General features: G+C 50.7%; 1 protein-coding gene across 1 annotated transcript; it reads left to right on the top strand.

The window, feature by feature from the left end:
* The first annotated feature begins 1,626 nt into the window (after positions 1-1,626).
* SOWAHB (sosondowah ankyrin repeat domain family member B) lies at positions 1,627-5,687 on the top strand. Its single transcript, XM_055140366.1, has one exon. The coding sequence runs from the start codon at positions 2,014-2,016 to the stop codon at positions 4,213-4,215; it is 2,202 nt and encodes a 733-aa protein (XP_054996341.1). The 5' UTR covers positions 1,627-2,013; the 3' UTR covers positions 4,216-5,687.
* Positions 5,688-12,550: the final 6,863 nt, after the last annotated feature.

Below are 12,550 nucleotides of genomic sequence, written 5' to 3'. Positions count from 1 at the left end.
AGTATCCCTCCCACCCCCCAATCCCATCCCCCCCCCCCTCCGCCTCTGTGGCAGGGCATTCCAATTTGTTCTCTCTCCTTTTGGGTGTTGTGGTCTGCAATAGGGTATTGAGTGGTCATCATGTTCGGTCACTAGTCCACTTTCAGCGCGCATCTCCCTTACCACGCGGGATCTCCAATCACAATCTACTTGGTGTTCCCTTCTCCATTTGGTATGACTTTCCCCCAGCATGTGAGGCCAGCTTCCAAGCTATTGTGTCAACCTCCTGGTATTATATACGCTGTGGAAACTTAAAAAAAAATTTTTTTTAATTTCTTAATTTTTTCCCCTCTGGAAACTTTTAAAAAAACAAAACCTATACTTGTTAGTATTTTTTTAAATTTCTAAGTGAAATAGTCATAAGCTTGCAATACTAATTGTCTTGCTAGATCATTCTAGTCCGTTGGTATGAAAGTGACTAATGTTCTCTACCCTCTCCACCCCCACCCCCCACCTCCTTGATGGAGATTGAACCCAGGACTTAGCACACATGCAGAGCAAAAACTCTACCATGGAGTCATATTTCCTCTTTTAAAAAGAAAAACGAGGGGGCCAGAGAGGTAGTACAGTGGGTAGAGCATTTGCCTTGCGCTGCCACTGACCTTGGTTCCATCCCCATCCCAGCATTCCATATGGTCCCGGAGTGATTCCTGAGGGCAGAGCCAGGAGTAACCCTTGGGCATCTCAGGGTGCTCCCCCCAAATACCCCCAAATCTCAAAATTTTTTTTAAAGTAAAAAAAATTAAAGATCAGACAGCAAATTAAAGATCAGACAGATTATTAGTGTTTCTTAAAGATCAGCGGGATTATTCATGCGTGGGCAGGGCACGAGGAGGGCAAGCAGCGCAGATGTTAGAAAGAGTGCTGTCGTTCTATCACCTTGAAGAGGTCATCGAAGAAACCCGCTGTAATCTACACAGGGGCTCGCGGCCACCAGGACGGCCAATACCCTCCGGGTCCCGTCGGGCTGGCCTGTGCGTGTTCTCGGTGCCTGCGGGGGAAACCCACACTCGCGGCCCAGACCAGTCCAAGAAGCCAGCGGGGAAAGGCTGGGGGCTCTTCCGCTCCCACACTTGCAGTGACAACAAAGTAGCACCAGGCGCCTGCCTGCTTCCACCCTGCAGACACCATCCCCGGGAATCACAGCTGCGGCGGCGATCCAGGCTGAGAGAGACAGAAGCCCGAAGAGGAAGGTCCCTCCTTGCGCGCGTGACAGCTCGTTTCTGCACACACTTGAGCGTTGCCCCCCCCCCCAGGAGCGCCCCAAGACCGTCTCCGGGGGCAGCTCCAGGTCCAGCGGGGCCTGTTTCGGATGCTGAGCCAGCCGCGCCCCGCCCCCACCCCACGCAGCCTCGGGGGGTGTGAAATGACTCAAGCCGCGGCAGCAAAACAGGCCCCTTTGGGGACGACCGCAGAAGCCGGGTTAAGTGGCACCTGCTTCCCCACGCCCCGAGCGGGCAGGAACCGGTCTGCGGCGGCTCTGGTGTCCCGACACGGGGCGGGGCGGCGGGTCCCCTACCTGCCCGCGTCCCGCTGCAGCCCCCACCCCCCACCACCGCGCGCCCCGCACCTCACCTAGCGCCGCGCGCGCGCGCGGGCTCCGCGCGGCCTGACTCACCCCGGATGGGCGGCAGGGGTGCGGGGAGGAGGGCCGGGCGGAGGCGGGCCGGGCCCTGCCCCCGAGTCAGGCGGGAGGCGTCGCCCGCGCGCGCAGGTGAAACTGACTCCGACCTAGCCCGGGAACTTTCGCTCCGGACGCGGCGTGCAGGGGCGCGCGGGGCGGCGCGGGGGGCTTCTCCCCGGCACCTGGCGGGGCGGGGAGGGGCGGGGACGCGGGGCCCTCCCGGCGCGCCAGCCCGCGCGGCTGATGGAGGCGGGTGGCGCCGCCCCGGGCGCAGGTGACACACGCCAGGCCGGGGCCGCTGAGCGCCGAGAGGACGCGACGCGGCGGGCCCGGGGCCCTCCGGGGCGGAGATGGCCCGCGAGCTGAGCCAGGAGGCGCTCCTGGACTTCCTGTGCCAGGCCGGGGGCCGAGTGACCAACGCCGCCTTGCTGGGCCACTTCAAGCGCTTCCTCCGAGACCCCGACGCGCCCCCCAGCCAGCACCAGCGCCGCCGCGAGCTTTTCAAGGGCTTCGTGAACTCGGTCGCCGCAGTGCGCCAGGACCCCGACGGCACCAAGTACGTGGTGCTCAAGAGGAGGTACCGGGACCTGCTGGGGGAGGAGGGGCTGCAGCCCGCCGGCGACCCGCCCCCGGCCGCCGCCCCCCGCCCCGGCCAGCCGCGGCCCCCGCAGCAGCCCCGGCGCCGGCGGCGACACCCCGAGCCGAAGGAGGAGTCGTCAGGTGCCGACGCAGGTGGCCCCGGGCCCCGGGAGGTGGCGCGCAGGGGCGGCGGGGGCAGCTCCCGCCAGCCCGTGCCCTTGGGCGCGGCGGAGCAGACGCGGGGCCGCCGCGGCCGGGAGTATGTCCAGAACGGCCTGGGGGAGCCCCCCGGGGCCCCCGCCGCCGCCGGAGCCCACCCGCGGCCGCGGGAAGACGCGCGCGCCCCGACCCCGCCCGGGCCCGCCGCGCCCCGCTCGCCCCCTACGACGGTGGAAACTGCCAGCGGCCCGGCCTCGCCGCCCGCCCCCCTGTCCCGTCCTGCTTCGCCTGCGGAACCCCCGGAGCTGCTGAGCGGGGGCTCCCCGCGCCGCTCCACCCTGCAGCAGCAGCAGCAGCGCACTCGAGAATGGGTGGCCAGACACCCTCAGCTGCCCAGGGCCAGCGAGCAGGGCCCGACCCGCGCGTGGTGCGTGCTGCCCGCCACATTCCCCGGGCTCTCTCCGGAGCTGGACCTTGGGCTGCCGCCCCTGAGCGCCGCCGCCGCACCCCCGGACCCCCCTCTCGCCTCTCATCCCTTCGTTCCTGCCGCCCCGGGATCCTGGCCCGGGAACTCCCCCGTGCCAATTTTCCGCAGCATCCGTTGCCAGCTGTCCCTCCAAGATCTGGAGGACTTCGTGGACCAAGAGAGCCACAGCAGCGAGGAGAGCAGCAGCGGGCCCAAAGAGTCCCCCGGGGGTTCCGAAGAGGGCTTGCAGGTGGCCCCAAGCCCCTCAGAGTGGAGAAAGCTCAGGAATCCGGTGGGGGACCGTTCTCCACTCGACCGGACCCCACAGGACCTTGGGAGTCGGCAGGAGGGTCCCCTCTCCCAGCAGGTCTCCGCTGGGGCTAATGGTCATGCTGGTCACCCCCAGGAGCCTCTGCCCTGGCCCGCGCCCCCCAGGTTCAGGAGGTCCCTCCGGAGGAGCTCCCGGGCCCGGAGAGCCAGACTGTCCTCCTCGGATGAGGAGCGCCTGGAGGAGGACGTGCTCAGAAGGAGCCGGCGCCCACCGCGCTCCAGAAAGCCCTCCAGGGCAGGGGCGGCGTCCAGCCCGCGGGTGGACGCTGCCCTGACGCTCAGGCCTGCAGACTCCAAGGCGCTTGTTGCCGCAGAGAGGGGCGGCCCAGCCGACCCCTGGGCAACGGCTTGGAAGAGGCCTGCGGCCCCGGCGCCCTCCAGACCCGTGGAACACAAGTCATCCCTGGTGCCCCTGGATGCACGAGAGCATGAGTGGATCGTGAAGCTGGCCAGTGGCTCTTGGGTCCAGGTGTTGGCGTTGTTCTTCCAGGAGCCCCAGCTGGCCTTGCACCGGGACTTCCTGACGGGGTTCACGGTCTTGCACTGGATCGCCAAACACGGAAACCTCGAGGCTCTGCAGGACTTAGTCTTGGCGGCAAAGAAAACGGGGATCACACTGGATGTCAATGTGAAATCCACCTGTGGGTACACGCCCCTGCACCTTGCCGCCATCCACGGCCACCACGGGGTCATCAGAATGCTAGTGCAAAGGCTGGCCTCCAGGGTGCATGTCCGGGACAGCAGTGGCAAGAAGCCGTGGCAGTACCTGAGCAGTAACACCTCCGGGGAAGTGTGGCAGCTGCTGGGCGGCCCTCGAGGCAAGCCCATCTTCCCTGTCTACCCCTTAGTCCGAAGCTCCTCCCCGACCAGGAAGGCGAGGAGCCAGGAAATTGCTAGAAATGTCACCCGTAAGACTTCCCTGGCTGCTCTCCTCAAAAGTCAGCACCACAAATGGAAAATGGCCAACCAGCATGAGAAATTCCCTACCCTCAGAGAGAGGGAAGAGTACAGCGACTGAGAAGGGGCCGGTCTCCAATAAGCAGCCGCCGCACCCCTACTCTGGGCTGATGGCCTCCAGGGGGCATAGAAAACGGGCTGGGCCGTTGGTTAAAAGTGAGCCCAAGAAGCTGGCCTGCCTGGTGTTTTCCAGCTTGGATTGGGTCCAGGTGCAGCACATCCCGGACCTTGGGGGTCATCATCCATGCTTCCTGAGGGCTCAGGTCCTGGGGTCAGTGAAGCCTAGATAAGGACAGAATGGATGCCTAAAGCCTAGGAGGGGATCTTTCTCTTCCTGTGGTGCTACGCACCCGGGCAGAGAAAGCTGCACAGTGCCTGAGGGAGCAGTCCCAAATCTGGGCCCCGGAGGGAATAGATGTCTTCTAAGGAGGGAGGCAGGTCGAAGAATTGAGGAATCTCTGGCTAAATCCTCCCCAGCCAGTCGGCCTGTTGATCTCTGATTCATTTGGAGGATGAATCTTGGCTGGACGTGAAACGTCTGCCATTGGCAATACGATAGCGCGCGCCCTCGCTCTTCTTTCTCTCTCTCTCTCTCTAACTCAGTATTTTGTATACCCCCAAAGTGCTCCAGGGCTGCTCCAGGGCAGTTAGTTTCTTGGGACTGGCAGTGCTCAGGGAACCGTGTGGTGTTGGAGATCAAACCTTTGAGCTATCTACCTGGCCTCTTCACTGTTTCTGTCTCTCCGTCTCTGCTTTCAAGTCAGAGACCTAACATTGCTACTGGACAGTAGAACTTGATCTAAGGAATTCCTCCCCCCTGTCCTCTGGCCATCCTTTGCAGTCTGTTGTGGCTAATTCATGAAATTAGTGCCTCTTTGGGTCTCCGTTTCGCTCACCAAATAAGAAGTTGAGCTTGATGGCTGGTCCTGCTTACTACATGTTTCTTTCTGAATCAACTTAAAGGGAACTTTCTAAGTATACAAGCGTGTGGTTCACTGACATAGCCAGTGAAAGTCTTTCATGGGGACTCCCATGTAATGAACAGCAGAACTCTCATTCACAGTTCTCATAGGAGAAACGGCCAAGGTTCATACTCATGAAAAGAGCCCAGTGATTCCAATCTGGGAGAACGCTAAAAGCCTCCAATAGGAGTCATCTCAGCTGCTAAATATAATTTTCTTTGCACTAAACTTATTGCCAATAAAGATTAAATATTAGCTTTGATGTGGTGTCTAGCTAAAGGAAGTGCACCTTTTAACCAACTGTGATGGGACGGATCTTCATGGGCCATGCAATTAGAGAGTGTGAGTAATTTAGAAACTGCCGTGGAACGTCAAGATTTCAGATTGTAAATTGAAAGAGGGCCCAAAGAGGATGTGTCCAAGTGGAAACTGTGTGTTTTTTATGGACATATTTCCTTATGCTGTTGTTGTATGATGTTGTCTGTTTTGAAAAAAAAAAAGTATTTTTGTCTTTCTTCTGGTTATTTCCCCCATTAAAATATCAATAAATCTTTATAATTTATTGTTCTTATACTGATTCACATTCTTCTTTTATTTTGGTCATACCCAGCAGTGTGCAGAAAGCACTCATGGCTCTGAGCTCAAGGGTTTGTATATATATATATATATATATATATATATATATATATATATATATAGTGCTGAGGGGATCGTGGATCAAATGGGTGGGGGGGTGACTGCATGCAAGGAAAGAAGTGCCTTATCCCCTGTACTCTCTCCTGCCTGGTTTGCATTCTTTACAAAACCATACCATGTTATGTGTCAATTTTTTTTTTTTTTTTTGCTTTTTGGGTCACACCCAGCGATGCACAGGGGTTACTCCTGGTTCTGCACTCAGAAATTACTCCTGCCAGTGCTCAGGGGACCATATGGGATGCTGGGATTCGAACCTGGGTCGGCCGCATGCAAGGCAAACGCCCTACACGCTGTGCTATCGATCCAGCCCCGTGTGTCAATTTTTTTTATCTCTTTGTCGTTTCCCTTTGTTGCCTGTGGAGACTCCAACAGTGACATGTGAAGTGGGGATGAGGGAGGTGGCAGCCTCAAAAAAGAAACCAACTGCTTTTCTCACCCACCTCTGTCACCCAGGCGAGTGCCGGGAGGTTCAGGGCCTGTGAGTCTGCTGTGAGCCCCTGCCCGTCAGCAGTGCCCACGGCCCTCCAGCCTCACCAGGCAGCAGTCGAGCTGCCCCTGGAGTCCACTTGCGCTGCCCAATCTGGGCGATGATCCCTGCCACCTTCATTTCTCAGGGAGCTCTGGACTCGGGGTGGAGTGAGGAATTGTTCTGTGCACAGTCAGTCCGAAACCTTCCCCAGGCTGCTTGGCTCTGTCGCCTTACCCTCCTACCAAGCATTGCAGGACGACAGAGTGAAGCTGAACCGGTTTATTGGGAAACAAAGGTTGGTAAGGAGAAGTGAGTTAAGGGACCTGTTCAAGAGAAAACCCGGGATTCTCCAGAGTGGGGAGGGCTGGTACCCCTGCCAGTGCTAAAGTGCAAAAGGACAGATGTGGGTGGCATATGCTCTGGCGCCGTGAGAGCAAGCAACGTGGGTACGGGCGGCACAGCACGCTCTTCCTCCGCCCAAGTGAGTTCATAGACACTTTTCCCCAGCTGCGCCACCCCAGTCTTTTGCTGGGGTGGAGGCCAAAGGGCAGTTTGGGGTGACGGGTGGTCGTTTGATCTCCTCTGCCTGGCCGTGGCTGCCTTGGCAGCACCTCTGCCTGGGGCGACTGGACACCTCTCGTCTCAGGAAGACTCTTTGCACTTGGCCCAGGATTCTGCATGGTTTCTAGGCTGCAGAGATGGGTTCTTTCCCCTCAAAGGCCTCCATGTCTTCTGGCTGGTTCAGGTTTCAGAAACTTGCCCCCACCCCCACCCCTACCAAATAAATTACCAGACCCTCCCTTTTAGCTGCCGGTAACACCTTTACTATTCTGCTGAAATCATTGTCCCTGTTACTTTAGAAAACAGACACAAGTAGGCATAAGAAATAAACCTAAGGGGGCTGGAGTGATAGTACCGTGGGTAGGGTGATTGCCTTGCATGCAGCTGACCCAGGTTTGATTCCCAGCATCCCGTATAGTCCCCTGAGCACCACCAGGAGTAATTCCTGAGTGCATGAGCCAGGAGTAACTCCTGTGCATCACCGGGAGTAACCCAAAAAGCAAAAATTTAAAAAAAGAAAAAAGAAACTTAAAAAATAATAAACCTGAGCTTTGTTTTTCCAAAAAGGTCATAAAATGTCAAAATCATGCAACAAGAAAAAAAAATCACAAAACCAACTAAAAAATAAAAGAACATTTTAATTTCAATATTACTATATTGATGTAATATTGATGTATTAAGTTAATATATTCTGTTTAGTGCTATGGGGTTTATTATGACTGAATAGAATTCGACTTCTTCCATTTTGAAACTTAAAATCTAATAAGATTTTTTTGTTTATTGACTTGTGCCGTATCTTATCTCCATCCTGTCTCTTAAAGCTATGTTATACCAGATAGAAGTTTTTAAAAAGAAGCAAAGAGGGAGGAGGAAATACCAAGAATAAAGACAGAACAACCACATGCAAGGAAAAAACAAAGTTCCTAAATAAAAAATTAAATGTACTCAGGGATGTTGGAAGAGATATTCTTTGGGGTTGGGAAAACCAGAGAGGGCTTCCTGGAGGCCAGCCCCTTAAGTGAAAGATTCCTGCTTTTCAAAGAAACCAGCTTTGTTGGTTCTACCACATTCTTGGCTTCTGCTTCACTATGTGATTTGCATAGCACAGGTACTGGCTGATTCCTCATTGGTCAGAACACTGTCCAGGGTCTCAGGGTGGTGCTCAGAGGATTTGTCAGGTCTCTCAGACTTTTGCCTGTACATCACAGCCATGATCAACTCTCTTACTTGGTCAACATGTATGTTGAGACGGGTCAGGGCAGAAGTGGGTGTTGGTTGTGGAGTAAAAAGATCTGATTGTGTCACCCTCTTGCTCATATGGGAAGGTCTAGACAAGGAAGTGTTCCAAGCCCAGTACCTTCTTCCGACTTCCTGCCAACTGCCATGAAATTGACACACATTAGTTTACTGGGTGTTCACAGCCAGTGTCCATCTGAGTTGAACTCCTTCAGCCTAGAAACCCATTTGCTGTTTTTCTGGGGATCTTGCTTAGTGTCACAGTCTCTACGGTGATTTCCTGGATCAGCCTGCCAGATGTATTGCTCCTCAGAATACTTTAGACATAATGCTTTAGATATACTATACTTTATATTCATTTACTTGATATTTACTTGATATTTATTTATGCATAGAGCTGGAGTGATAGCACAGCAGGTAGGGCGTTTGCCTTGTATGCGGCCAACTTGGGTTCAATTTCTCCATCCCTCTTGGAGAGCCTGGCAAGCTACCAAGATTATCTCGCCTGCACGACAGAGCCTGGAAAGCTACCCGTGGCATATTGGATATGCCAAAAACAGTAACAACAAGTCTCACAATGGAGATATTACTGGTGCCCGCTTGAGCAAATTAATGAGCAATGGAATGACAGTGATACAGTGATATTCATTTATATGATATACTTTAGACATAACATACATAATACATTAGAGTATTATGTCTAAATAATACTAATAATGGGGGCTGGAGTGATAGCACAGCGGGTAGGGTATTTGCCTTGCATGCGGCCGACCCACGTTCGATTCCCAGCATCCCATATGGTCCCCCGAGCACTGCCAGGAGTAATTCCTGAGTGCATGAGCCAGGAGTGACCCCTGTGCATCGCCGGATGTGACCCAAAACCCAAAATAAATAAATAAATAATACTAATACTGTCCACAAGCTCCACTCACAGTTTTTGCTACATAGTATTTTTGGTAAATTCTTTGGATATTTCCTTTTTCTTAAGAGTTTGAAAAGCTGGCGATTAGATTGTGTATTTAAAAAAATTATTTGAGGGGCTGGAGTGATAGCACAGCGGGTAGGGCGTTTGCCTTGCACGCGGCCGACCTGGGTTCGAATCCCAGCATCCCATATGGTCCCCCGAGCACCGCCAGGAGTAATTCCTGAGTGCATGAGCCCGGAGTGACCCCTGTACATCGCCGGGTGTGACCCAAAAAGAAAAAAAAAATTATTTGAGCACCATGCTACTGTTCACGAGAAAGTTGAGTGCATACAATAATGTTCCAACATCACAACCTTCACTAAGTATCTCCTTCCCTCCACCATTATCCCAGGAGTTCATCTCATTTATCCCCAGTAGAAAATACATTTTCAATTCATCTAAATTCAGTAGTCGTGATGGAATTATACTAGGTGATAAGTTATAAACCCTACCTTTAAAAGCTCATAGTTGTCTGGGGAAGGAGAATGAGAAGGAAGCACAGTGGAAAATAAATCCAGGAAATGGGGAGCAAACCCAAAGAGCTGGAGCATGTACCTGGCATGCACAAGGCCCTATTTGATCCCTGGCACTGCATGGCCTTTCTAGCACAGCGCCATCCGACCCACACAACTGGGCTGGCTATCACCAGGAATGGTCCCTGGGCCCCCAGCTCTGCTTGGGATACTCCCCAATAATAATAATAATAATAATAATAATAATACAGTCATAGTCACCCCTTTGCTCATCTATTTGCTTGAGCGGGCACCAGTAACATCTCCATTGTGAGACTTATTGTTACTATTTTTGGCACATCGAATATACCATGGGTAGCTTGCCAGGCTCTGCCATGCGGGCACGATACTCTCAGTAACTTGCCGGGCTCTCCAAGAGGGGTGGAGGAATTGAACATGGTCAACTGCGTGCAAGGTGAAAGCCCTGCCACTGTGCTATCGCTCCAGCCCAATAATAATAATAATAATAATAATAATAATAATAAATTAATAATAATAATTCCAGTACAGTGAGGTGAGAGAAATTAATACTTTTGGGGTGACAGATAAGGGAATTTTATTGTGCATTCTTAAAGTTTTCTGTACCAATCTCTATGTTTATGCTGAAAACACAATATTTAGCAAGATATACCTGTTTCCTGCTCTTCTGGCAATTTCCTGGCCAAGGGAAGTCAGAAAGGAAAAATGGAAGTTAATGTGGGCTTTGAAGTTATCAAGTGGGGTGAGCAAAAAAGACTACTGTAGCCAGAAGGAGCACGAGCAAAGTTGCAGAGTATACTTGGGGAATATCTCGCCACCTGTAGCAGTGAAGGCTGCAAAGGCCCTAGTGGGTAGAAGCAGACAGCTTGGAGAGGGATGAGGGTGAGGAAGGAATTTGAATCTAGATTGAAAGAAGTATTTTGTATGTCAAAAAGTAGATGCATTTCCTAGGAAGCCAGGAATTGTCAAAGCTTCTCCAGAACACTTTAATTTTATTCAAAGGATAGGTGTTTCGTAAAGTCTTATTTGAAGACAGGAATACATCAAAATATTGAATAGGATGCGCTCCACCTTAAAGTTTTCCTTCCAGAGTTTTCTTAGGGTGCTTGAATGATAGTACAGCTGGCAGGCCACTAGCCTTCCACACAGATGAACTGGATTCAATCCCCAGTACCCCATATGGTTCCCCCAAACCCGGCCAGAAGTGATCCTTGAGTGCAGAGCCAGGACTAGGCCCTGAACACCACCAGTTTCAGCCAATAAACAAAAACAAAAGTTTTTCTACATCTTTGATATTGTTAGTATGTTCATTGACTAGCATACAGTGGTAAGCAAGAAAATAATTTGACAGATGGACATCCATTATTGAAGATAAATATTAGAAACTGTTGATAATTTAACTTAACTACTTGTATTTTTATATGCAGAAAATTAAAAAATAGTAAACATTAATTTTATAAGTATAAATATACTATAATATATAGTGCATATATATACTATACGCTATAGCCTAATTTTCTGATATTAAAATTGCTATGGTTTAACATTGTAGGTTCATACAATAAATATCATGTGTTCTAGATGTATTGATTCTACTATAATTTTTTTACATTGTAGCACTTAATTTTTTTTAATTTAAAAATTTTTTTAAATTTTTTATAAGTTTTTATTTTATTGAATCACCGTGAAAAAAATACAAAGCTTTCAGGGTTAAGTCTCAGTCATACAATGATTGAACCCCCATCCCTTCACCATTGCATATGTCCCACCACCAGAAACCCCAAAATACCCCCCTCCCACCTAGCCCCCATCTAAGTAGCTGATGATCTTCACTTTATTCTCTCTATACTTTGAATACATTCAAAATTTTAATAGAGAACTCACTATTATTGTTTGGAATTTCCCCCAACAATCAGGCCTGCTGAAAAGGCATCATTTAATAATTTCTTTTTATTGCTGAGAATGAAGACTCTATAAACTTGCGTGGCCGCGCGGTTTTGGATTTTTGATATTTTAGCTCAGTTCACAGTCCCAATGCATTGCTGTAAGAAGCCGCTCTGGGTTCCAAAATGGGTTAGAAGACTTCTGGAATCAAAGTCTTTAGGAGCAGAGGGTCCTAATTTTTTTAATTTTATTGAATCACTGTGAGATAGTTACAAGCATTCATGTTTGGGTTACAATCTCACAATGATCAAACACACATCCCTCAATTCTACTATAATTTAAAAAAATTACTTTATTGAGGTATAGCTCATGTATAATAAAATTCCCCTACTTAAAATTATAAGCTCTGGGGCTGGATCCATAGTACAGTGGGTAGGGCCCCCATATGGTCTCTCGAGCACTGTTAGGAGTAACCCCTGAGCACTACCAGGTGTGATCCAAGAAGAAAGTAAATAATCAGCTCACTGGTTTTCTGTGTATTCAGAGTTGTGCAACTTCACCACAAATTCCTGTGTATTTGGAGAACTACTGACTAGTAATTGAGAGCCATTGACAGCCTAATGCAGGGAGTGACTTGTCTACGCATAGGCTGAAACAAAGGCTCTTGCAAACAAGAAGCTGAGATCAGTTAAGTCATTATAATGACTTTGTTCCATATTGCAAAATTACCAGTGTTGACTGAATCAGCACGTCTAAACTGAAGAGCACTTCAGGTAGAAAGCTGAATGAGCTCTCTATTTCCGCTGACCTCTAAAATGCCTAGTTCTGAGAACAGAGTTCACTTTTGATAAGGCGGTGACACTCACCTAACAGCATGGATTCAATGGCAGTTACAGGCTCATTAGCACAGTCGTGGGTGTGCTTCCGGCTGCCAATATCAAACAAATGACTGATAAATAATTATGAAGAGTAGGGTAATACAGGACTTGAGTTCATGGCAAGGAAGTTTCTGGACATTCTGGGTTCCTGTCCTAGGTTGGATCAAACCTTTGTCTTATAAGTTTTCTCAAGTTGAAGATTTTTTTTTGAGATCATCACATGAATGAGAACAGAATCCTTAGAAGATTCCTGGC

This window comes from Sorex araneus, chromosome 5 (assembly GCF_027595985.1).
Source record: "Sorex araneus isolate mSorAra2 chromosome 5, mSorAra2.pri, whole genome shotgun sequence".
Taxonomy (NCBI): domain Eukaryota; kingdom Metazoa; phylum Chordata; class Mammalia; order Eulipotyphla; family Soricidae; genus Sorex; species Sorex araneus.
Note: the sequence above shows the minus strand (reverse complement) of the source record. Positions and strands in the feature narration are given on the sequence as shown.